The sequence below is a fragment of the Coenobita brevimanus genome, chromosome 34 (genome assembly GCF_032717465.1).
Source record: "Coenobita brevimanus isolate Jiangsu-jjx chromosome 34, ASM3271746v2, whole genome shotgun sequence".
Lineage (NCBI taxonomy): Eukaryota > Metazoa > Arthropoda > Malacostraca > Decapoda > Coenobitidae > Coenobita > Coenobita brevimanus.
Window position 1 is genome coordinate 5,226,802 of NC_136987.1, and position 27,538 is coordinate 5,254,339.

Sequence of the window (27,538 nt, forward strand, 5' to 3'; positions counted from 1 at the left end):
CAACTTAGACTTTCCTTGAAGATAATAAATCAAGATCAACCCCCTATATTCATCTTTAACTCATCCTGCCTTCGACTAGCACAATAACTTAAGACTTACATATTACAAGACCAAACAGTCACATAGGTTTATATCCAAGGAATGGTTGGGGTTTATTGCTCACGTAATACCACTCAGCGATGAGTGAGGCTAGTCACTCTCATCTTAAATGTAAGGACGAACTTGCCTAGCCCCCCGTTCCTCTGCTCCTCATGGGGCGACATAGGACTGGATGATGGATGGATTATTATTATTATTATTATTATTATTATTACTGAACTGGTACCAGGAATTAGTGAGAAAGGAGAGGTAAATTTGCAGTTATTTTCTGTTATATAGCAAGTCGTTACCACATGTGCTACGATTCGATTGGTAGATGAGACGTTACGGGCACCACTTATTTTAATGACGACCAGAAGTGTCAGTGCTTGTGGTTTTTAATACAATAATAACTATACAAAGAATAGGTCATTATCAGTAAGTTACGAATGACCTCAAGATGGCAGGGTTCATTCAATACAATTATCGAACACCCCAATAATTAGTCTACCAAGTATAATCACAATGAGTAAACAAAATAATTAGACGTCATCGTACTTGAGGGTGTGAAGTCTTAATACATATGCAATGAACAATGAGTCCAACCCGCACCAATCAGAGGCTGGGATTTTAGATGCAGAAAGCAACGAAAACTGAGCAACATTGAAGAAAACATAATACCGCAGAGAAACATATGCGTGGGTATTGTGTGTGTGTGTGTGTGTGTGTGTGTGGAGGGGGAGGCCCATGTCTAGGCGTTGGAGGGGGAAGGGTGAGTGGGTGAGGAAGGGGGTTGGTCAAAATTGGATGCAACACTCTGGAAAGCTGTGGCATGATTCTTTGTGGATTTACAAGTATGAACTTTTCATAACTCACTGACAAACCCTCCACAATTTATCACCAAATCCCTCTTTTCATCGGAATGATTCCATGGAAGCATTTATGTAAGATGCTTAATACTTTTATTTTGCTGACAAAGTTCATTTATGATAAATAATCATTGGTCTGCCGAAAATACGGGGGCATACGCCAAGCACGCCCCTCACTACCCAGAATCCGTGCCTGGTGTGTGTGTGTGTGTGTGTGTGTGCACGCATTCACGGGCAACCTACTGAGCTTACTGCCACCAAAAGTAGGACATGAGGCAAACTGAACCAGCGCATGAATATGTCCTCCGTCCTCTTGAGCTTAAGCCTTCTGAAATTCGTATGTGCACTACTAACTCATGAATTTGTATGTGACAGAGATGTGACCAGGTAAAGGAGTAATCAGGCATTATCAATTCCCCTCATCTATCAATATGTGGCGGAGATATGGTCAGATTAGCATGTGATTTAGCACTGACACGTCCCTTCACCCATGCACATGTGGTAGAGATGTGGCCAGGCTAGCTGTCACTCTGGCTGTGAGACATCCCCTCAACCCATGTCATGTAGTAACAGGAGAGGTAAAGAATAGTATGGGACTATTTTTATTTGTCTTGGAAATATTAACAAGTCTCTCACACGGACGAGTATAAGTCCCGGGTAGCTACCTCCCTGTCTCGCTATCTGTCTCTCTATCTCAAATTGCCAAGCCCTTTCCCGTCACCTGTCTCCTCTGAGGCCTGTCTACTTCTCTCTTGCCTCTTCTGTGGCTAATCTCCGTCTGAGCTCTCTTTCCTAAATTCTGGTGTAGCAGGGGAGTGTCACGTGTGTTCCTCGTGGATGGACTAGGTCTTTGTTCACGAGAGGACTGCTGACAGCTAATTGCATCATCTCCTTACTGGCCGCTGTCGTCAGCTTTCCTCAGTGTAAGCATGTTTAGCATTGCTCGATTCTCGCAGACACAACACCTTCTCATCATCTGACTCTCTGCTTCTATCTATCTATTTATCTATCTATATAATATGTAGTTCTACATACTGCTCGGCCGCGCAAAAATGGCGTACCATCGACATTTAATAGTCGTAACATATTAATACATATTATATATACATTATAATGAACTTATAAGCTAATTAAGTGAAATACATAATATTGTTAAAATAAATTGTATGAATATTGTATACATATAATATAATAAATAGTGATTATTCAGTAATATTACATTTTAAACAAGTTGTATACATATTTGAATAAATGCAATGGTTGTTGTATAACACTTTGTAAGACGTGCATGTACAACAGACGTACGCATATAATTGTGCAATGGTAATACTGCTAGGTTATACATTACATATTTGAGTTATCACTTTAGTAATGCCTAATATTTCACCTAACTTGTATGATGATACTGGTAATACAGAATTGTGCTATAATTGTATGACATAATATTGTACTAACATTGTGGTACTACATAATTGTAACATTTTATGAATTGTTACAAAATATTGTGGTAATGCATAATTGTGTTGGCCTTATAATTGTAGTTACATTTTGTTAATGCAACTATTACATAAGTGTCTTGGCCTTATAATTGTAGTTAAAGTTACATAAAAGTTACATCTTGTTAATGCAACTGTTAATTGGCAAAGTGTAACATAATGCAATCATTTGTCGTTACATAATTGTTACATATCGTTTGTAGTTACATAATTGTAGTTAAAGTTACATAAAAGTTACATCTTGTTAATGTAACTTACATAAATGGTACATATTGTTTGTAGTTACATAATTGTAATAAGTGTAACATAATGCAATCGTTTGTCGTTACATAATTGTTACATATCGTTTGTAGTTACATAATTGTAATAATTGCAGTCCTAACATATGCTGCGGTCGATGATAGTGATGATGTGCCATGCCACTTGTTTGTGGAGACAACAATTTGCTTTTTTGTTTGTAGTTTATGTGGTATTTTGACATATGTAGTAACACTTTCACTTATTTTCATTTGTTTGTTATGTGATCTTACTCTATTTCTCTTTTTTCTTTCTTACTTTTCTTTTTCTTTCTTTTTTTTTTTTTTTGTATGTATTGATTTTCTATAGTTTGTTTTTCTTCGCTTGTGTACGCTTTTTCCATGTTGTTCATGGTTGCATAATTACTGTCTAATTTCCTTGGGATACTTTTTTGAAGTTTAGTTTATAGTGCACAGGTATTATTGAAAATGATATTATATAGTCCCATATTTTGTTATTTTATATAAAAAATATATACACTATATACAGTATTAACTATACACACTGACTTGTTGTTCACCTGTACCTATCGTGAGTAATATGTGTGTCAGCACTGTGTGGAAATCATTGTCTTCACGATTGTGTTGAAGATGTTCACTCTTGCTAACGGCATTTGTGTTGGCCATTTTTTTTTTTTTTTTTTGTAAGTTAATTTATCTGTTTCCACTAGGTAGCTTTAATTAATAAATGTTTAATACAGTTCTTTTAATCGCTCATTGAGTAACTGTGATGGTATATTTTCTTTATTACTTTGTAGATGTAATAATGTATAGCTGTATGTATGAAACACGTATTTTATGTAGGTATAAATGGTAACACTCTTTGGCAGTAAATAAATGTTATAATAAATGAATGAATATATACAGTGTAGAATATTTATCGTTGGTGATTATTTAGTGTTTGAGTTATGCAGATAACTGAAGTATGTGTATTTAAGCTGTAACTATACAGCACGTTTTATATGTTTGTGCAGAAGCTTATTGTCTATCACTGTGTATTGTATAAATGAAGTAACTATGTAACTCACTAATTTTTACCGTGGTGGAAATGGTGTGAGTGGTGTTGCATTTGTGATAGCGTTGTCCTTCGCGGGTTGATTGGCGTGTTGTCGTCTCAGCACATGGTGACGTCGGCTTCCCACACTGGTAGCTGTGGTGAGTGAATGAGCAGCGATGAGTAACTTGAGTGAAGACGGGTGAGTAAGACGAGTTGTGAATATGGACTTGGTGTTTTGCTGCGTGTCTTGACCTCTTCACACCTGCGTAAGCGGTGGGGGTTGGGTGGATGTAGCAGAGAGAGGAGGGTGAGGTCTGGTGGTTATGAGTTGTGAGTCGTCTCTCACTCTTCGTTTGTTTGTTTGTTTGTTTGTTTTCTTTCTTTCTTGATGTATTCTTGGTCCTTTTTTCTTGTGATTTACTCGTTGTAGGATGAAGACTGCCGCTTCTTGTAGGTGCGTGTAGAAGATTATACAGACGATGTAGAGTTGTTAATTGTAGTTGATTGTAGATGGTTGTAGTTCGCTGATTCGTCGTAGAAATTGCAATATTGTATCAATATTTTGTTAAACTACTTGCAAGGCGTCGTGTGATCTCTTGACCTCTGCATCAGCATGATGATCTGGGAGACGGAGGGGGCTGGATGGAGAGAAGCGTCAGGAGCTGGTTGTGTTGTTGATTGAGAGAGAGATATTCTTGTTTTCAATCTTGATATTTTGTAGGAATTTAATGCTGATTCGTAGACGAGGTTCGTATACGTTCGCTGCTACCAAATGTCATGTAGTGACAGGAGAGGTAAAGAATAGTATGGGACTATTTTTCTTTGTCTTGGAAATATTAACAAGTCTCTCACACGGACAAGTATAAGTCCCGGGTAGCTACCTCCCTGTCTCGCTATCTGTCTCTCTATCTCAAATTGCCAAGCCCTTCTCCCGTCACCTGTCTCCTCTGAGGCCTGTTTACTTCTCTCTTGCCTCTTCTGTGGCTAATCTCCGTCTGAGCTCTCTTTCCTAAATTCTGGTGTAGCAGGGGTGTGTCACGTGTGTTCCTCGTGGATGGACTAGGTCTTTGTTCACGAGAGGACTGCTGACAGCTAATTGCATCATCTCCTTACTGGCCGCTGTCGTCAGCTTTCCTCAGTGTAAGCATGTTTAGCATTGCTCGATTCTCGCAGACACAACACCTCCTCATCATCTGACTCCCTGCTTCTATCTATCTATTTATCTATCTATCTATATAATATGTAGTTCTACACCCACGCATATGTAGTGATGTGACCAGACTAGCGTTCGCTTTGGCACTAACACATCTCCCCAGCCCATGCATATGTGGTAGAGACGTGGGCTGGCTAGCGTTCGCACTGGCAGTGACGCATCCTCTTCCCCCACGCAGATGTTGTAGAGATGTGAGCAAGCTAGCGTTTACTCTGGCACTGACACATCCCCTCACTCACAGGTATGTGGTAGGCAACAGAGAAGAAATTACTGATATGGAAACTAATCTGGACAGACAAACTCAACTCTTGAGCCTGAAGCTTTGAGATCACACCCCATGACGGAGATTGCAACCTCCGAATTCAATTATATTATCTCCATAGTTATTGGACATTAAAATTACAGTATATCGCGAAGGGCAAGTATAATCTATGAAATTCGGTGACTGAGATGATAAAGGGAGTATTTGCATTACAATTCAACTCGGATAGGGATACATAACCTAACTACTGTAAAAATTCTTGTTGTACTGCATGATCATTATGGTACTAACAGTGAAATGCAAAAATTTCGTGTAAGATATGCATAACCTTAGATTCATTGCAAAAAAACGGAACACTGATGTAGTTACACATTTCAATGTATTGTTTTTCTGGAGAAACATGAAATGCCTAACCATAAACGTAGGGGAAAAAAAAAGAAAAAGAAAAGAAAACGATAATGCAGAAATGTATATTCTCTGAAAATGTCACGAGGTGCGTAATGCAGTATTTCTACAAAACTGATCTGGAACTCATAGCACAGAAGTATAACTTTCATCTTTATTTTAGCAGTAAACTGCTGTTTTTGTTATAGCTGTATCATTCTCACTGTAATATGTTTAGTTTTCCTTCTGACGAGGTCATCCAGATCACAGCTATTATACAAACCTCGTCAGAACACTGAAACAATAATATTGCCAAAGACGTGTCCCTATGTCACCATGGTGTTGTATAGCCTACATCGAAATTACAGACCATGAAGGCATGCTGCCTTTAAAATTAAGCAGCCTCATGTGAATGACTTTTTTTTTTTTTTTTATTTTTTTTTTTTTTTAAGCCTCAAGATGTTTATAATGTGCAGGTCAGTACAAGATTAATTATTGATCTTTCCGGGACGTGTACCGACACAGCAACTCCCAGTCAGTATATGGCATTATATTTTTGTACATAATGTCACAGGTTAGGCTACAGAGTGAGTTATAATAATCACGTCAACGGAATGCTTTGAACTGCGTGGGGGAATACTTGGATATCATTAGCAAACACAACAACGTAATTGTTTTTGTGCATCTGCTCACCATGTTTTAATGTGAATGATAGATGCTACATTATGAAAGTGGTTAACAATGGATTATCTACTGAGGTCAAAGGATTTGCCGCTTGCATTATGATGCGATTATTTAATATACAAAGCAATATTATGAAAAGCATTTTCGCACACGGCATAGCTACATTAGTTCATCTCCTCACACAAGCACAGTATCTCAAAGCCCAACTCGAATCACCTGAAGTTGTGAAGGTTACAGTGTTACCACACGAAACGCGGAGGGATTGGCTAACGAGGTACTGTACCACTTCTTTTATGAGAGACTGTACCATCCAGGCGATTTTCCCTAACAGGCTATCAAGAGCAATTAATAGATCTGTTCCAGACCTATAGCGACACTGTGACCTTTCCCTTTGAACCTATGGGGAAGACGGACAAGGTAAGGCATTCTATTGAATTAATTCCTGGTACTCAGCCAGTTTTATGTCCCGACATATCGACTACCATATAGCCTGCGACAACAAACAGATGAGATAGTACAGGATATGGTAGATCAGAACATCACTGAACACTCTGTCAGTCCGTGGAACAGTCCACTTTTCCTTGTACCCAAGAAAGGGGGAGAATTTAGGCCCGTAGTTGATTACAATATGGTCTACATCACTTTTGCTGACTAGCAGCTCATACCAGAGTAAGGGTAGTTCTGGTATGCTGATTCCGAAAATCGCAACCATTTTCAGCTAGAACGACAAATTTTCCCACAAAATGCTGAATTCTGTCTGAAATGGTCTCACTGTAATATAATGCTGAGGTAGATGAATATAAAGTGCCATATTACGCTGTGACTCCAATGTTTCGGTTGCTGCCGTGTACATGCGGTAGTTATGCCTTTGTCAGTCCGAGAAGCGGGGACTTGAAGCGCCTCCGGCTGATTAATTATGATTCAGAAGCCGGCGACAGAAAGCCTGGTAGGGAGGGGCTAGATGTCTACAAAAGGCCTGATAGGGTGGGATTAGTTGTCGGTTGGATGACTGCGGCGTCGGTGCTGTGGTAATCGGTCGAGCCAGCTTTTGCTTCATATATACTAATTGTGCTGCAGAAGACAAAGACTTCTCGAAGAAAATGTAAAAGCGATCCTGATATGTTTTGCTATATCTGTGGATCATTTACCACCCGAAAACAGCGCACAAAAATAAAAGAGTTCGTTTGCAAAGCGGATCGCGCATACTTTGGTGTTCCTCTTGGTGACGAGGAGAAACCATGGGCTCCCCATAAACTGTGCAGGGCATGTGTTGAGAACCTCAGGCAATGGACAAAATCTCAGAGGAAGAGTCTCAGTTCTGGAGTTCCGATGGTATGGCGGGAACCGCCAAACCACCTGACCAATTCCTATTTTTACATGGTCAGTGTGTCTGGTTTCAGCTCGAAGACGAAAATCTGCACTGAGTATCCCAGTCTTCCCTCAGCGTTGTGGCCTGTTCCTCACTCGGATGAAGTCCCTGTGCCTACTTTCACCACTTTGGATGTCGCAAGTTCGGATGAAAGTTCAGTGCCTGAACTATCTGATACTAATGACGATGAATATATTGCCTCAAGTAGCGATATAAGGAGTACGAGGCCATTTTCACTGGCTGACCTGAAAGATTTGGTAAGGGATCTCAATCTGCCAAAGTCATCTACGTAATTATTGGGGTCAAGGCTCAAGGATAAGAACATGTTGGCACCCGGAACAAACATCAAGTACCACAACCAAGAGACAGATTTACTGCATTACTTCACAAAGGAAAATAGTTTTGTTTATTGTAATGATATTAAAGTGCTGATTGATAATGTGAATACGGGCCAGATGAATGGAGGCTCTTTACTGACAGTTCGAGAAGAAGTTTGAAGTGTGTGCTGTTGCACAACGGCAACAAACTTGTCTCCATTCCTATCGGTCATTCAGTCAACTTGAAAGAAACATACGACTCAATTAAATTGGTTCTTGAGAAAACCAAATACAGTGATCACAACTGGATGGTGTGTGGTGACCTGATGGTGCTATCGATGGTTTTAGGGCAGCTAGGACGATACACCAAGTTTCCTTGTTTTCTATGTCTCTGGGACAGCCGTGCAAAGAAGGAACATTTGATATGGAAGGAATGGCCATCCAGAGAACAGTTCACAGCTGGAAAGAACATCAAAAATGTACCGCTAATTCAGCCTCAGAAGGTTCTGCTGCCCCCACTACATATAAAATTAAGTCTGATGAAACAATTCGTAAAAGCTCTCGACAAGGAAAGCACATGCTTGCAATACCTTTGCTTGAAGTTCCCCGCACTTTCGGACGAAAAACTCAAGGGAATTTCGACGGCTCACAAATAAGGCTGCTCATGAAGGATGAGGAATTCGTGAAATCCATGATACCGAGTGAAAAAGATTGCTGGACTGCATGTGCCAACGTAGTTTCTAATTTTCTTAGAAACGAGAAGGAAGAAAACTACGAATCCATCTTGGACGCTCTCCTGACATCGTTGAGAGACTTGGGGGCAAACATGAGCGTGAAAGTGCATTTTTTTGCACGGTCACATGAACTTTTTCCCAGAGAATCTCGGTGGAACCAGTGAAGGACAAGGTGAAAGGTTTTACCAGGATATCAAGACGATGGAGCACAGATATCAAGGGAGATGGAATGCCAGCATGATGGCAGACTACTGCTGGTGCTTACAGTGCGACCGTTCGGACGCTGAATACACTAGGAAATCTAAGAGAAGGAAATTCCAGCCTTAGATCAACTGTCAGTGCTAATCAGTTGTCTTGCACATCACATTTATGGATTTTAGTCGTAGCCATTGCAGTGAATTTCCATTACAGTGCCGTTTAATGCCGGCCATATTTCTTTTACTGCGTAATTATACTCATGTGTGAAAAATTTTGACGTTCTACATAATTTTTGAAAGTATATTCGAAATCAGCACTCTCGAATTGTACGAAATCAGCATGAATAATTAAATCAGCACAAACAAAAACTTCAAAATGTAGACCATTATCGTAAACTGTCACTGTACCTGATCGCTTCGCGTTACCAGTCGTAGTTTTCACCTCGCTTGACTTCCTCAGTGGCTACAGGCAAGTAGAAATGGAAGACTGGTCTCTAGTAACTGCCTTCAGTACCTCTTCTGGACACTATCAATTTAAGAGACTCCCCTTTGGTCTTAGAAACACTCCATTAGTATTCATGAGACTTATACATTCTGTATTCAGTGGTACGATCTGTCATTCTCTTTTAGCTTATCTAGATGACATCATTTGTAGTGAGAGCAAGTCAATTCCTGAACATTTTGCCAAGCTACAGCAAGTTTTTGATCGCCTTCAAATGGCAGGTCTAAAGGTTAATCTCAGTAAATGTGCCTTTTTACATAAGAGAATTAAATTTCTTGGCCATGTAGCTGATGCTGAAGGAATTCATACCACAGATGAGAAAGCTGAAGCAGTTTGTAACTTCCCTGAACCTACCAGTACTGACGATGTGAGGAGTTTCCTTGATCTGAGTGGTTGGGCTACTATCGGCAATTTGTCCAAGGGTACGCACAAACTGCGTATATCTGGAAAGTATCACGATTCATTTCATATATATTATACAGTGTTTTTGACAGAAGAAAACGACGTACCGGTATGTTATACAAGCTAACGTGTGAAAACGTGAAGACACCTAAATAATATTTTGAACATTCTCTAACAATTAATACACATTACTGTCGCAAGTCCTGTAAGTCTCCGTGTAACCAGTTGAGTGTAATTCTCTTGTGCATTATTGTCAGATGTACACCCAGTGTGACCTTATGGAGTAATGATGTGCTTTTGAGGACACTGTTTTTGAGGACGCTATACTTAGCCAAATATATACGCATACTGTATTACTGTTACACTCAATTCATTTTTGACAATCTTACATTGTGAATAAAGAGCCGAGAGGAAAAAGGTCGCATACGCCATTTTTTAAAAAGAAAATAGTCAAGCCTAAAGTTAGAGAAATGGCATACCATGAGGAATAGGAAATCAAAGGGGTTTGTACCAGTCTCTAGCTTAGACATCCATTTATTTTTTTGATGCACTTTTATCAACATAAATGAAAAGATCATATTGCAACCCTCAGTAAAAGATAAAACATTGTTTTTATCATATATTTGTGGATAATATCGTATGAAATTACAGACAAAAGATACCTGCACTAAATGGGATTTTCGATCATAATGCTTCATTCACAAGGCCTCCTGACCTACCGCCCTGCTCCCCCTACTCCCCCTCACGCGTGGTACTATAAAAATCAACTTTTTTTTATGCCTGACAAAGAGTAACTGTGCGTCCCAAACCACACACTCACCCACTACACTCCCAGCACTCACCCATACCAGACGACCACACAGCTCCTCTGTCCGCGTACACCTGCGTCGCACCCACTTTGAAGCGTAAGCATAATTATAGACAGAGACACAAGTACCTTCCCAAAGTTTGACGAATACGAAGTAGAAAAATCGAACCATCAGAAACACGCACCGGTAGAGATAGGATTCGTTTTTTTTTTTTTTTTTTTTTTTTTTTTTATAATTCCCGTTCTTAATTTTCTTTAGACAGAACTGGGAATAGTTGCTTCTTTGACCGTACCTGCTTAATTTTCTCCTATCAATGCCTTCATTATGGTGACTTCTCTTCATGTAGTTTTGTTTATTTCTCATTAACCTGGTCTAGTTTTTCGTCTTTTGCTGCTTAGTGTAGCTCAGTGGCAGAAAAAGGACGATCATTTACCCCCCTGACATGTTCATGACTGACATAAAATTTCTTCAGTTATGTATTTTCGGCCATCGCTAACCTCAACACTAACAAGGAATATGGGCCTGATGGGGTCACTCCTGTTGTCCTCAAGCACTGTGCTTCTGTGCCTACACCATGCCTGCGTAAACTCTTTCGCCTTTGTCTGTTAATTTGTACCTTTCCTTCATGCTGGAAGTTTCCTCTAATTCATCCTCTCCCGAAGAAAGGTGACCATTCCTAGTCATGTAAATATCGCCCAATCGCTTTAACATCCTGTATTTCGAAAGTCTTGGAGTCTGTTCTTAATAAAATTTTAAAGCACCTTTCCTATCACGATCTTCTTTCTTTGAGAGGAGTAGACTGTAGCACCAGTCGAGCAGGGCAGTACTCCCAAGGTGGATGGAAAGCTGATGACAGGGAGAGCTGGAGCTCCCGTTTCATCAGCCCTCGGGAGTAGTTCCTGACCAACCCCCTTTGCTGAACTTTTCAGTGTTTCAGTAACACAGAGAGCAGGCCAGCATGCTCTCTAATACAAGTTTCTGTAACTGTCAACACCAGACTACATGCACAGTACACACTACACTTCCTTTTCAAAATTAATAAGAAAAAAGGAAAATGACGCAACCAGAAAATGCCTCAGAGTCCCCAGGGGGGGGACCATAAATGCCCCCACCATCCGCCCCTCTCCCGGTGACGACTCTTTGAGCTGCCTGGATCCACTGTCTGACTCACTTCTTCATTTCTGCAACATTCGCGGCCTTTCCTCTAACTTTCTCTCTGTCGAACACCACCTCTCCTCCTCTAAGCCTCACCTTCTCTTCCTTACTGAGACTCAGCTGTCTGAGGCAGCTGACAGCAAACCCTTTTCTGTATCCTCCTACTTTCTCTATACTCATTTCAAAGCCAAAGGTGGATGTTGTGTTTATGTACGCAGCGACCTATCTTGCTCTCGTGTTCCTGAACTCGATTTTTCTGATTTCTCTACTCTCTGGCTTCGGCTGTCCTGTCATTCTCAGACTAAATATATCTGTGCTGTTTACGTATCTCCTAATTCTACTATCAAAAATTCTTCGACTATCTTACTTCTATGATGGAACACACTCTATCCATTTCTCCTTTCTAGGAAATCTCCATTCTAGGAGATTTCAATGTTCACCACCATCTTTGGCAGTCCTCTTCTTTCACTGATCCACCTGGTGAACAAACCTATAACTTTTCTATCCCTAATGACTTAGAGCAGCTTGTACAGCACCCAACCCCTATCCCTGACTGCCTTGGAGAGAGCTCCAACATACTTGACCTCTTCCTTATGACTAATCATTCTGCTTACACTGTTAATCTTTTCTCTCCGTTGGGCTCCTCCGATCATGACCTTATCACCTTAAACTGTCCTATCGTGCCAGTGCAACCTGTGGACCCTCCAAAGAAACGTCGTCTGTGGAGCTTTGGAGCTGCAGATTGGGAGGCCCTCAGGCAGTACTTTGATTTTCCCTGGAATGATTACTGCGCTCCATGGCCGGGAGCTATGTGAGTGTGCCTCGCACATTACGGAGGTTATTCTCTCGGGCATGGAAGCATACATTCCTTTCTCATATCCTTTGAATAATGCAAGAAAGACTTGGTTTATCACGCTTGTTCTAATGCTGTCCGCAACAAGGAGAAAGACTATAAAAGGTAACGGAGCCAACCAGCCCCTAAATCACATTTTTTTAAAAAATGTTTCTGCCCGGAATTGTGCTAAGTCTGTTCTTTGCTTTGCTATAAATGATTTCATCCTTATTAAATGCTCTCAACTCTCCAACTCGAATTCTTCCCGAAGATCCTGCTCCTTCTGGCACCTTGCCAAAAACCTTTCTAACAACTTTGCCTCATCATCCTTCCCTCCTCTTTTCTATTCTGATGGCTCTGTAACTATTTCTTCTACTGATAAAGCAGATCTCTTCACTCAGACTTTCTCCTCCAATTCCACCTTAGACAATTCCGGTGCTGTTCCTCCATCACTTCCCCCCTCCAACTTCCTCATGGCTGATGTCACGAATTAATTCGCGACGTTGTATTAGTATCACATAAGGGACTGTCTGATTTTCATTGAAATGCGTAAACTTCCGCTCAGACCGTTAACTGCCCCATTTTTGTAAGCAAGGACCTGTCCATTATAAGTATTATTAATTTTCAGGGGGTAAAGATCACACTTTCTCAGAGGCTAACAGTACTAATGATACAGCATTCGTGAGTAGAAAGTCTCTGCTGTGTACTGTTGAGAAAGTTTATAAAATTCTCGTCTTTAGAGAATCGGCGAAGTAAGTCACATACAGTAAAACTCACTACTTGATTTCACAAGTCAATTCCTTGCCTTTACTTTCGATTAATATCAGCATTTATTTCCTAAATTTCACATCCCCCCGTGACAGCTTACATGAAGATTTCTTCAGCTGCTGTATTTTCTGCCATCAGTGGCCTCAATACTAACAAGGCATATGGGCCTGATTGAGTCCCTCCTGTTGTCCTCAAGAACTGTGCTTCTGTGCTTACACCCTGTCTAGGTAAACTCTTTCGCCTTTGATTCAGCCAGTCCTAAAGAAGGGTGACCATTTCCAACCCTCTAACTATCGTCCAGTTACTTTAACATCCTGTGTCTCAAAAGTTTTCGAGTCTATTCCTAACAAAAAAATTTTAAAGCTTCTTTCCTGTCACAACCTTCTTTCTGATTGTCAGTATGGGTTCCGTCAGGGACGCTCCACTGGCGATCTTCTCGCCTACCTTTCACACTCCTGGTCATCCTCCTTTCGGGACTTTGGCGAAAGCTTCACTATTCCACTTGACATCTCAAAGGCTTTTGATCGAGTCTGGCATAAGTCTTTAATTTCCAAACTGCCCTCTTACGGTTTCTATCCTTCCACCTGTGCATTGATCTGTAGCTTCCTTTCTGGTCATTCAATAGCTGCTGTTGTAGACAGCCATTGCTCTTCTCCTAGATCTATCAACAGTGATGTTCCTCAGGGCTCTGTCCTATCACCAACTCTCTTCCTTTTATTCATCAATGATCTTCTGAGCTGTACATCTAATCCTATTCACTCATACGCTGATGATTCCACCCTTCACCTTTCCATTCGGTTTCCGCAACGTCCATCTCAGCAGTTACTTCAACAAACAAGGAATGAGGTTATGGCACATCTAATGTCTGACTTGGCTCATATCTCTGATAGTAATATTGTATTTTATGCATCAGAAACTCAGGTCTTTCATCTTTCAACCAGTCAGAATTTACCACAGGAATATCCTTTAATTTTTAACAATGTCCAACTCAATCCTGCATCATCTTTAAACAAACTTGGTTTCATTCTCTCGGGATTTATCTTGGAAGGATCATATTGCCCCTCTTGTAATATCTCCTTCAAAGAAATCAGGTATGCAAAGCCGGCTGCGTGCCTTCTTTACCCCGGCACAGTTGTTGATTTTATTCACATTTTTTTTTTTTCCCCTCTGTGTAGTGTACAACTTTCATGTGGGGAGGCTCCACACGTACATCTATTCTCAGGAAGGTGGAGTTAATGGCTTTTCGTCTCATCAACTCTCCTCCTCTTACTGGCTCCTTTCAACTTTGCGTCTTCGCCGCACTATTGCATCTTTATCTCTTTGCTATCGCTACCGCAATGGTCACTGCTCCACTGAACTGTCTGCTTGCATCCCTCCATCAATACTGCGGGCGCGTAGCACCCGTCCAGAAACAAACTCTCATCCATTTTCTGTCCAACTCTCTAATGCAAGAGTTAACAGCTGCTCCCAGTCCTTCACGGACGCAACAGGTCAACTCTGGAATTGTCTTCCTGATCCGTATATCTTACTGCCTATGACCTCCAGTCTTTCAAGTGCAGTGAGTCCAGGCATTTCGAAATGAACGGATCTTGAATTTGGCTCTCTGTTCTCTTGTTTTTGTTTTTTTCCTTGGAGGGAACAATCTTGCAGGCTTCTGGCCTTTGGTTCCTTCTTACTTGCGTAAAAAAAAAAAAAAAGTAGCTTTCTCCCCTCCTTCCCCCTCAAGAATATGGCGTATCCCTGTGGCCCAAGTTGAGAGCCAATGATCTCTGGAACCAACGGCGGAAATGTGTGCTTCGTCACAAAATTTCAGGTTAATTATTCTTAGGCGTTGTGGGCAGGAATAGCGAGTGACAGTGTGTGTGTGTGTGTGTGTGTGTGTGTGTGTGTGTGTGTGTGTGTGTGTGTGTGTGTGTGTGTGTGTGTGTGTGTGTGTGTGTGTGTGTGTGTGTGTGTTCTTTTTATATTATACTAAACTGCACTGCTTTACATTAACAAACAGCTAAGACTCATTAAATCTGTCATATACTCAGTCGCGTATAATGAACAGTATATTGTCTCTTGCTTCTCCTGACAGAAGATGAACAAGTGCCTACGGACTACTTAGAATGGACGCGAAGTAATTATATTCTAAATTAACATATTATGTACTGAACACACCCTTTCTCTTGCCTCTCCCCTCCCCCCCCCTTCCCCTTTACACAAAAAATGAACAGACATCTACTCAACAATATGTTAGTAATCGATTACGAGAAATATATTATGTTTATTAAAAATTTAGCTTTATGCTCTGAGGACATACATTTTCTCTTGCTTCTCCCTCACCAGAAAATGGGTAGACTACCACTGAATCGAGTAGTAAGAACGTCGAGCAAGAAAATATCACCTCTGTTCTAAAATAACTCATATGTACAGAACAGCTAATTTTCTCTCTCCTTTCCCTCGTCAGAAAATGGGACGACGACTACAGAACGAGATGGAAGGAATGTGTAGGGGAAAATAATCACCTTTGTTCAATTTTTACCCAGAATTTCTTATTAAAACATACATACTTCTCTTGCCTCCACTGTCAAAAAATGAGCAGACGACAACTGACCGAAATGAACGTATAATAAATAATATCTTGTTCTAAATTAACCTATATATAGTACACTGAACACTCACATTTTCTTTCATTTCCCCCCCTCCCCACATAAGAGAATGACCAGACGGCTACTGAACGGGATGGAGGTGGTGCAGATGGACGAGGAGTGGGTTGAGAAGGCCAAGAAGAAGCACGGGATGTTTAAACACGGAATGGTGCGCATCATGCCTGACGGATTCCTCTACCCGGGAACTGCTCCATACTTCTTCGACCAGATCCATAACTTCCAAGTAAATACTGGGTAACGCCCAACAATTTTAACTGAGACAAAGTATTTTTCATGACTACTCAGGGCTCTTAATACGCTCGGAAATAGTGACAGGAGGACAAATATGACTTTGAAATCTTAGTATATGTTGGACAAAGGACTCTCAACCGTAATGCAATATTTGAAGAGCATGAACCCCCAGTGATTCTTGGAGGGGTCAGCCTCCTTGTAAAACTAAAAACAATCAGAAATAGGAGAAAGTGAGCTCAAGGAATTCAATGATATCAGCATACATATCGCATGATATGTGTATGATATGTAGGAGGACTACTGGGCATTGGGAACAGGCTGTGAAGCCTATGCCCAGAATCGGACACATTAAAAAAAAAAAAAAAGGAAGAAGAAGAACAGGTATGCAGTATCCACTTTTTCTCAGAATGCACATGAAGAAACTGCATATCCATATTTGGGGAAGGTGAACCCTCCCTAATGATTCTTGCTGGGGGAGGGGGATTCAGCCCCCAACCCCCCAAAAATCAGAAATTGGAGAAAGATTTTTTGGGTGTCTGCTCCCTATAAAAAAAAAAAATGATAAAAGATTTGAATAAAACGTTCCAGTTGGGTTCGTCTGGTTACTCTGAGGGTCTTCCACTACACACAGTTTTCCTACCATTATCATTAGGGGGTCAGCCCACCCACTAACTTAAAACTTCTCAGAAATAGTGAAATGACACAGCTATGACTTTGATATCTGAGTACATATTGTACAATGGACTCTCATCCATAATGCGATCTAAAACAAATTTCAGTGATCAGAAATAGGGGAAAGATTTGAATGACATTTACGGGTAAAGTTCGTTTGGTTACTGAGAGAACTTTCCACTACATAGTCTTCCAACAATGATTTTTAGAGGGATCAGCCCTCCACAGGAAATTAAAAGCTCTATGAATTTGTGGAAGGATTACAAATAAGCTTGGATATAATGGTACATGTTGTACAATGAACTCTCATCTGAAATGCAACATTTGGGAAGCATGGCCCTCCCAATTATTTTTTGGGGGCCAGCTCCCTTCCTCACCCCCCCAAAAAATAAATATATAATAAAAAATAGGGGAAAGTGAGAATATGGATTTCAACGAAATCGGCACACATATCGCAGGACTGGACATGGTTTCCATGAGATCTCTAAATGCACAGAAAGAAACTGCACATCTACTTTGTTGTTGTTGTTGTTATTATTATTACCGGGTACTATTATTATCATTATTATATTATTATTATTATTATTATTATTATTATATCATTATTATTATCATCATCATCATGATCATGATCATGATCATGATCATTTTTATTACCCATCCCCGCCCGGAGGGGCTCGGGGATGGATATTATTTTCACTCGGTTTGTCTGTTTGTTTGTTGTTTATTTCTGTTTGTCTGTTTGTATGTCTGTCTGTTAACAACTGTACGCAAAAACTACTGGTGCGATTTTGACTAAAATTACAGGGATGATGGACCATGACCTTCTGATCACCTGATTAAATTTGGGGCCTAATTGGTCTACGGCCAAGGTTGTAGGGCCAAAAAATTTAAAAATACGGGAACAGGTAAAAATCGTTTTTTCGTCATATCTCCTTTCAAATTCATTATATCGACATGAAACCAAAACCTAAAGGTGCATCTTTTATAAATGCATCCTGTAACATGCCTCATTACATCAGGGGGGTCACCCCCAGTTAATGATGGGGGAGGTCAGTGTCAGGTGGGTCATGCCTAAATTTTCAAATGAGCAAAAAATCGTCAGTTTTCACCCTATTTACTCCAGATTTGATATGTGTCATATTTGACTAGATATCCTGTCGTGTTTATACGTCAGCACCAAAATGACTGCCGGGGACGAGTATGCTGTGCTTTGGCATTGTTTTTTGTTATTAATGTTTCGGAGGGAACACTCTTATGAACTTCCAGACTTTAGTTTCTTCTACCTTAAAAAAAAACAAAAAAACAAAAAAACAATGCATATTACTAACATCATCAGCCTCACAGTACCAACAGAACAACATGGATGCAGATTCTGTGGCTATGACCCTCGTGCAGTCGATAGGCATAAATATAAGCATTTTTTGCCCTCACAGTACAAACCAGACGATGAGATATTTATGACGCCCCCCAAATCTGGCATTATGTGGAGGCAGGAGAGTCTGTGCACAATGATTCACAACTTTTATTTATTTCTCATTAGTGTCAACCTATTACATAGATCTAGACTATTGTTTTCACTGGTATTATTATTATTCCTGCTTCAGAATATCGCAACGATTCCATGAGAACTGGAGACTGTGCAAGGAATCTGAAGGGACCAGGTTATGTGTCCTGGCATGGGCAATTGCTGATAGAAAAAAATCCAAATCCTTTATGTGCAGTGGAAGGGCATATCAGAAAGAGTCATATCAGTATTATGTTGTGAACGAGATATGCTGGTCGTCTCTGCTGGAGATTTCAATGCGACCTGTGGAAGGAATCTGAATGGCCAAGATTATGTGTCCTGGTATGGGCCAGTGCTAATGGAAAAAATCCAAGTCTCCTCAATGGGGGCAAGGTCATTGGAACATTTGGTGGAGACTAGTCACTGTCCACAGGAGGGTTACAGAGTTCGTTACTACTACTACTACTACTATCGTCTTCATCATCCCTTTGCTCTGACAGTACCGGCCTGACGACGTGACACTTATGGCGTTCCCAAAATGTGGGTCAACGTGGATGCAGGAGATTCTGTGGAACATGATTCACAACCCCAACTTTGACAACCCCCAGGCCAAGACACCGATTCTTTTACGGGCTCCGGATATCAGGTGAGGCAACGGGTCGTAACACACCTTTCTTAGCAATTTATTCTTCACATTAAGCAAGAGTCACAACACATCTTTCTTAGCGATCTATTTTGCACGTGAAACAACAACTCCCCAAAAGAAAAAGGTTCGGAAATTTGACTTTGAGTTAAGACATTTTTCGTGGCGATTTATGCTGCATTAAGCAATAACCCCAAGTCAGATAAAGGGTTTAAAATTTGACTCTCTCCTGTGACCTTGACCTTTGACTGCTCTAAAAATAGACATGTTATGCTTGCCTGATCCTCAACCCTTCCGCCAAGCTGGGGCAAAATCGGATAAATCTGAGCTATTTTGTACACACACACACACACACACACACACACACACACACACACACACACACACACACACACACACACACTTAAAAACATGATATCCTCTCTGGCTTTGCAAGGGCTGGTGTAATACTGAGGTGTATGACGCAGAATAAATCGCTAAAGTAGAGGTGTTAAGGAATCTCCTTTATATTAATTTTCCCGTCAGGACATGGAGAGAGAGAGAGAGAGAGAGAGAGAGAGAGAGAGAGAGAGAAAGAGAGAGAGAATGGGTGGGGCAGTACTATCCAGATTATACCACTAAGGAAATACTTTTACGAAATCTGAAATATATTAACTTTGTAGCCAGGATATGCTACACGACGGGGAGGAAATAGACAACATGGAGGTTTCAGCCTTCGAGGCCCTGTTCCGAAAAGTGGTTCCGGAGAAGGACCCCAAGGACGGGATGTTTCTTGAGATACTGAACAAGATGGAAGGAAGGAGGGTGTTTAAGTCGCATTTGCCCCTATGCCTTATGACGCCTGGACTCCTGGATAAAGCAAAGGTGAGTGTAGCATCATCATAATCGTAATCATCATCATCATCATCATCATCATCATCGTCGTCGTCGTCGTCGTTGTCTACATCATCATCATTACTATTATCATCATCATTATCATCATTATCTTCATCATCATCATCATCATTGTCATCATCGTCGTTGCCAACATCATCATTATTATCATCATCATCATTATCATCATCATCATCGTCATCGTCATCATCATCGTCGTTGTCTACATCATCATCATCATCATCATCGTGCCTTTCTCGAACAGGCCAAGGTTGGTGAAAGAAAAAATATATATATTGGAATAATAGTAATCTGCCACCCATCATGATCATCATCATCATCGTCATCATCATTATTATTATTATGGTTTCCTTGAGAAGGGTAATTTTGGTGAAGGAAAAAATATAACAATAATATTTACCTGGCAATATCATCGTCATGGCGTCCTCGATAAAGTAAAGTTTAGTGGAAGAAAACTGGAACATTCCTCACCAGATTCTGTATGGACTGCTCCTTGATCTCAAATTTTATTCTGCTTTATATTACTCTATCCCAATTTACCTTGCTTTATCTTCCACTCTCATTTCTCCTACATTAATCTACATGTTCTATAGGTAGGAAGCAACTCAGGGTACACTCTACTCTCATACGTTATCCTACTTTGCAGTACTCTGTCCCATATTACCGTGCTTTATCTGCCTCTCTCCTTTATCCCACAGGTTGTATACGTGGCCAGGAACCCCAAGGACGTTCTGGTCTCCTTTTACCATTACGGCCGGGTTTTGAAACTATACAAATTCTCAGGCACCCTTGATGAGTACATTAACGACTGCATGAAGGATGATGGTTAGAACAGTATCGCTTTTGTACTCTCTCTCTCTCTCTTCGTTCTTCCATATGATTCCCGAAAAAGAAGTCGAGGACCTTGGGTGACTAAACCAGATAGTCTTCCATCTATTGCTTTGTCCATCCGTCCGTTCGCTCATGCTCTACCAGGCACAATTAAGGACTGATTTTGACGAATGAACTATCCAGTGAAACTTCTCCAGCTGACAAAGTCCCCTCATCTTTGTGGTCGACACGCTCAGTTCAACCTCAAGGTCAGAGTGACGAAAAAAAAAAAAAAAAAAAAAATGTCTGAGCCATAGAGCAAACTTCATTTACAGGATTATAGCCGTGCAATAGGTATAGTTGAAATTGGTCTTAGAAATGAATTATTTACTTCCATCATCACAAATTTGATACAGCCCTCAGGAAATTGGCATATTCTTAAAAAAAAAAAAAGCATTCTGAAAAAAAAAAAAAGTCACTATCTCATTAGATGGTGAGGAAGAGTGACAGGAAAAAATGCAAGTTAATCCTTCATATGGTAAAGAATGAACTTTCACATGAATACCACCGGTGAAAGATTCATGCAGTCCATTAGAGTGGCTGCAAAACCCGGAATTTGAGAGCAACAAGGTACCGCTGCATATGGCAAGGATCATAAAGGGTAGTGTTTTGTGTGGCTACTTCTGAGCCCATCATTCTTCCTACGTGCCACACACCTCCTCAGATCACCCCTTGGCAGCTAATACCCACCATCCATAATAAATATATTCCAGTGATGTCTCGGTCAAGAGGAATGTGCTAACCTAACTGGTGCATAAGACTACGTTTTCATATTTTTGTCTTCTCTCATACAGGGGAGGAAAAAAAAAAAATTACAATCAAAACAGCGAAAGTTAAACCTGAGTTGTGTATAAGATTGCGTAATAATATTTTTGTCTTCGGTTGTTTATACATTATCACTTTACAATAAAACAAGGTGAATATTTTTGAGTTTGTATAAGACTGCTTCGCTATGCATTTTCATTTACTCATTCAGCCCAAGCACTTGAGAATCAAATTAGAGTAAACATTAAGTTTAAATTGTGCATAATATTGCTTGTTTATACTTTGTTTCGCCACTCATCCAGCTACTCAGTTACTTCGCAGTCAGATCAGAGTAAATATCAGGTTTAAACTGTGTATAAGGCTGCTTGTATACAGTAAACCCTTTCCTTCACTCTGATATCCATCACACATTTCACATCCTTACTAGAGCAAATACAAAAGAATCAGTGATTATAACTGTTATGTATACTTGTTTGTTGTAAAAATTGGTTAGGATTCTTATAAACACACACCCCTCAGATTTAATAAACTCGCATTCTTTGTGTCAGTCTGTCCCCATGTTAGGTTAGGGGAGCGTATAAGCAAAGGCGTCACCAAAAAATGCGCTTCATATCTTTAAGGGGAGATTGTTAGTTAAAATTGATATCCTGCCTCAATTACTAAGTCCAAAGCCGCAGTCGCCTGATCTCTAAAATGCGCATGAGCAAAAACCATAACTCTGAAAATATTCGAATTTTTAACTCGCTTTTCTAGTCATGAGCGAGTATGCAAGGTGTAAGGTGATTTTTAAACGTCGAGGGAAGTTAGTTTCCACAATGCCTAATTAGGTTTACCCGAATGAGTAGGGTCTTGACGAGCGGCTGCGGCTGTGTTGATCTCCCTTTTATGATCCTTTGCACAGTCGACAGGCATTAATCCGAAGCTTCTTTTTTCCCTTTCGTCAGTTGTGTACATGCCGTTCTGGCCGTATGTGAAGCAGGCGTGGCAGCAGCGCCACCATCCAAACATGCTCTTCGTCTTCTATGAGGACATGAAGGCGGACATTATGAAGGAGCTGAGGCGTGTTAACACCTTCATCGGCACCAACCTGACGAAGCAGCAGCTGGAGAACGTGAGTATACAGTATAGCCAGAATGTTTTTTTTTTTTTTTCGAAATTTCATAACACCTCTTCCTTAGCGATTTATTTTACATATCACTGGCATCAGTATTAGAGAGGGACAAGGTATGACCACATGATTATCCAATATATACAGGATGGACCCATATATGACGCTCTTACTCCTTACCGCTTGGATTTATTGTGTGTTGCGAGGACGGCTCATTCAGAGTTATCAATTTCTATCCTTCACTTTTTTTTTTTTGGGGGGGGAGGGGCTGGTCAGTTACACACTATAGACGGTTTGCTTTCGTTTGACGGAACTGGGCCACTATCAGAACTAGAATACTATGTCGTGGTTGCGAGAATTTGATGACCCATGGTTATGAAGTAGATGTGAGTCTCCTTGTTTACTACTTGGTTACAACTCTAACTTGGCCTAAAATTGCCATCTAGCCCACTTCATTGCTCTCCTTGTCAACAAAGTTTCAGGAGGGCATGTATTCACCCCTGTTTTCTCTGTTTATCCACAAGATATCTAATACATACATATATATATATATATATATATATATATATATATATATATATATATATATATATATATATATATATCTGTATACTGTATCTATCTATCTATCTATCTATCTATATATATATATTGATGGATTTCACCTAAATTTTGTGGATATGTGGACCATGGGACTTGGAAGAGCTGCTTAAATTTTGGTGGTGATCTGAGTTTTCTGGTACGGGTGCTAGCGGCGGTATGCACTCTCTGAATGATGTTTCTTGTTTACTGTAGTGTTGCCAGTTTTGCGTTTTGCTGCTCTACTTCTAGAGAATTTTGCTTCCATTTAGCGGCAATTTCGATAGCCTAGCGGCAAAAAATATAACGTTATTATAGTTTGTCTTTTCCGTTTTTCTTTTTTTTTCAGTGTCGGTGATTTTTTTTTTTTTTTTTGTTGTGTCCGACTCTGGGCATAGGCTTCACAGCCTGCTACCAAGGACCAGTAGTCCTCCTACATACCATACACCTCTACATGTCACCACTGCGGCGCTAACACCCACCGTCCTTACTGAATACATGCTAGGGCTGTCTCATACAGGACTGGTGTATTGGTATTAGCGGGGGTATTTTTACATGTCGGCGGGTCTTCTGGTAGATCAATAAAGTCTGATTTTATGAAATATAAATCTAAACTGTTCCCTGCCCCAGCGGGGATTTGAACCTGGGTCCGGCAGGACTACTAGCCATCTCTCTACTGACTGAGCCACTGGAGATTTTGTATTTTTCTATGATTTTCTTGATATTTTGTATTTAGCGTCAATATCGTGTTTAGAGTAAGTCTAGCAATGTAAGGTATGTAGCCTAGCTTTGGATTTGGTAGCCCAAGTACAGTGCCCGACACACAGAATAGAACTTACGGCTCAGTTTGCTGGTATGGGCGTGGATGTGGCCGTGGGAGTAGGAAATGAATAAGTGACGCAGTGTAGACAATCATCACGCAGACTGGGCCGTCACCGCAACGCACTAATAATCGCCTGGTAGAATGAAGAAGGAGAGGTATATATGGACCATCCTGTGTTTCCGTCCTGTAAGCCATATTATCAGCACCGAAGTCTGAGTTTTCTTCTCCCAGGATGATCACCAGACACGGATTTAGGCGTGGGCGTGTAGTCCTTCCTTTCCCCTATTTTCGGCAGACCAGTAAGTGTACAACTAATAAAAGGACAATAGTACTTACCGAGAAATTTGCCATGAATATCCTGTGTAACTGTTGTTATAGAATTATTACAATAAAACGAACGATTTGGTAATAATTTTTGAGGATTATGGCAATGAGCAAGCAAGAATTCAAACATACTTCTCCAGGAATTCCATCCCCCTAATTCAGAGTGCTGGATCCGGCCCTGATCGCTCTTACTTGCCTTAACCCATCTTAATCCTAAGTCTAACCCAACCTAAAATTACCTGGAAAAAAAATGTCCATTCTAAGCCTAACAAACTAACCTAACCTAGACCTTCCTGGAAGAAAATAAGTGTCCGACTTCGCTCCTTTGTTTGACTACCATAGACTTTACTCCGATATATTTGTTCCATTCTTTCATTACCAACTTTCTCACTTGCCATTAACTTACGTATTCGACTGCATTCTCTCTCTCTGTCTCTGTCTGTCTGTCTGTCTGTCTCTGTCTCTCTCTCTCTCTCTCTCTCTCCACCCTTATTCATAATTAGGTGGCTAATGCACCAGTATTTGCTTTCGCACTGATAGTTTACAAGGGACGAATTTTTCCCCTTACCAACAGCCAGGTGATTTACTGCTTGACGCTGGGAAATTATTTGTTCCAGAAATATTCACCCATGCGATCGATATACAGTCACACACAAAAGTACGTTCGCTTCTCCTGACTCCTTATCAACGCTGGATTTGTATATGTTTGGATGAGACGTAGTGGTTAAGATACAGGCTTGTGAATAAGTTTGTCGACATTTCTCCGCCGCTTGTGGCAGTGGAAGGCGTTGTGACCTATTTTTATGTGACAGCAATATGAAGCACACAACAGAAGTGCAATAGAGGGTAGGATACTCTCCATTGTTCGTGGAGGAATGGGAAATAAAGACGGTAACACAATACTGGCAGAGGATCGCCGGGGAAAGTATGCTTATGGCTGTATAGATGATCACCCACAGATGGGGAAATTGGAGGAGGGCATCAGTAGTGCGGTGTGATAGAAGAATTAATATGAGGCTCAACAGTAAGGTATATGAAACGACATGAGACTTGCTTTGATGTATGGGGCTGAAACGTGGGCAGTGAAGATAGCGCAGGAGGAAAAAAGTTGGTTGTAGCGGGAATGAGAAGTTGGACAGGATTGGAAAGGAGACAATCAGATGGACAGTGAACGTGGGTGAGGTATTCAGGAAGGTTGAGGAAAGATTAAATTGGTATGGTCATGTGATGAGAAGGGATGAAAATTACGCTGGGAGGAGGGTAGGGGAAATGGAAGTACAAGGAAGGAGGAAGGGGGAAGGCCGTAGAGGAGGTGGATGGATTGAGTGAATGAAGATGTGAGAGAAAAGGAGCTGACTGGGGAAATGGAACAGGACTGAGTTGTATGGCGATGTTTTCGAACACATCGACCTCCATATAAAAGTGGGGAAAAATGGAAGATAAAGAAGTGTAGATGCTCCATTACTACAAGTGGAAATATTGCGTGGGAAAGAGAGACAGGCTAAAGCTTGAATTCTTTATTAACTCTAACGTTTGTGTTCTGTGTAGCCCGAAACTTAAGCGAAAATAAAGTATTCAAGCTCTAACCTCAAGCTCAGTTGAATACGTCACAGTCAAACATCAAGAGAGGCGGCCTGCAGTCCTGATGGACCCAGGTTCGAATCCCGGCTGGGGCAGACTTTCCTGATCTACCAGATAACCCGCCGACATGTCGTAAAAATACCCCCGCTAATACCAATACACCAGTCCTGTATGAGACAGCCCTAGCATGTATTCAATATGGACGGTGGGTGTTAGCGCCGAAGTGGTGACATGTAGAGAGGTGTATGGTATGTAGGAGGACTACTGGGCACTGAGAGCAGGCTGTGAAGCCTGTGCCCAGAAGTCGGACACACAAAAAAAAAAAGAAAAAAAAAAAATGAATCCAGAGGTGAAACAGTGGCAGAAGAGTCGAACGGACTTTAATATCTGACTGTACGTAGGAAAATATTCACCAGTAGTTGACGTGGCAGTAGCTGCGACCCAAAGCTCATCTGAACGTGAACCCTGTGGAATGCAGTTTGAAGTTGCCCTCCTGCAGTCTACCATACTCCTTTCGGGGGATAGGGAGGGGACTGAGGGAATTGAGTATAGCTGGGCAGCTCCGCCGCCCGGACATATGAGTGCCATCACATGAAGGAGCTCCTCTCCAGGCGCCACGAAAATACTCAATAAACATTTTAAAAAAATGCTTTGGGAAGAAAACTATGTTCAATACACATTGGTAATACTGTTCATGCCGTCCCAGCAACACACGAGAACCTGCCAGTTGAGGGAAATATATGAACTACCCTGTACTCTTTCAACAGATTGCCAAATACACTTCTTTCTCTGCCATGAAATCCCGAGGTGACCCGCTGGACACGCCCGAGAATAAGACGGAGCTACATCAGGACGAGCCGGTGCTTATCAGGAAAGGTGTGTGAACGTGGATTGTTCCTGTATAGTTCCTGTATTTTGTAAGCATCTAACACACCATTTACACTTGAGTTAATGTGTTTCTATCTGACGAAACTGGGTCACTCCTACAACTTTAAAGAGATCTGCTGGAGAGTGAGATGATGTTTACTAGAAAAAGGTAAACACACACCTCAGCCTCCCAGTCCTCTAACCATAAATAACGACACATTAACGACTCACTGATATTAAAACTATAAATAATTTTCAGGTCAAGTCGGCGACTGGAAGAACTTTTTCAGCCCAGAACTGGACGCCAAAGTGAACAAGTGGATCGAGGAGAACACAAAAGATACAGATATTACGTTCAACTACGGAAATTGAGGCGGCAACATGAGAAATGAAACGCGGCCAAATGAACTCCGTTGGGAACATATTTAAACTGTTGACTCAGAGGGATAATGATGATGATAATGATGGTAATAATAATAATAATGATGATGACAATAATGATGGTGATGATAATGATGATGATGATGATGTGAGGGTGGTGCTAAAGTCCCATCTCAATCGGAGTTCACTGGTCCGAGCAATCAAAATTCAACCCATTTTTTTTTTTTTTAATGCAAGGAAGAAGGAACCAAAGACCAGAAGCCCACAGACTGTTCCTT

The 27,538-nt window shown here is 40.8% G+C and overlaps 1 protein-coding gene across 1 annotated transcript; it reads left to right on the forward strand.

Moving 5' to 3' along the window:
• Window positions 1-18,949: 18,949 nt before the first annotated feature.
• LOC145396087 (sulfotransferase 1A1-like) lies at window positions 18,950-27,251 on the forward strand. Its single transcript, XM_080269553.1, has 6 exons — window positions 18,950-19,071; window positions 19,731-19,932; window positions 20,661-20,787; window positions 22,542-22,708; window positions 26,780-26,888; window positions 27,139-27,251. Exons 1-6 carry the CDS (start codon window positions 18,950-18,952, stop codon window positions 27,249-27,251), a joined length of 840 nt encoding a protein of 279 aa, XP_080125679.1.
• The last annotated feature ends 287 nt before the right edge of the window (window positions 27,252-27,538 follow it).

Excerpts from the sequence above, each read along its gene's own strand:
- LOC145396087 (XM_080269553.1), top strand. The coding sequence starts at position 18,950 with ATGGCGTTCCCAAAATGTGGGTCAACGTGGATGCAGGAGATTCTGTGG. Across the intron at positions 19,933-20,660 it reads GACTCCTGGATAAAGCAAAG|GTTGTATACGTGGCCAGGAA; the intron begins GTGAGTGTAGCA and ends TTTATCCCACAG. Across the intron at positions 22,709-26,779 it reads CGAAGCAGCAGCTGGAGAAC|ATTGCCAAATACACTTCTTT; the intron begins GTGAGTATACAG and ends CTCTTTCAACAG.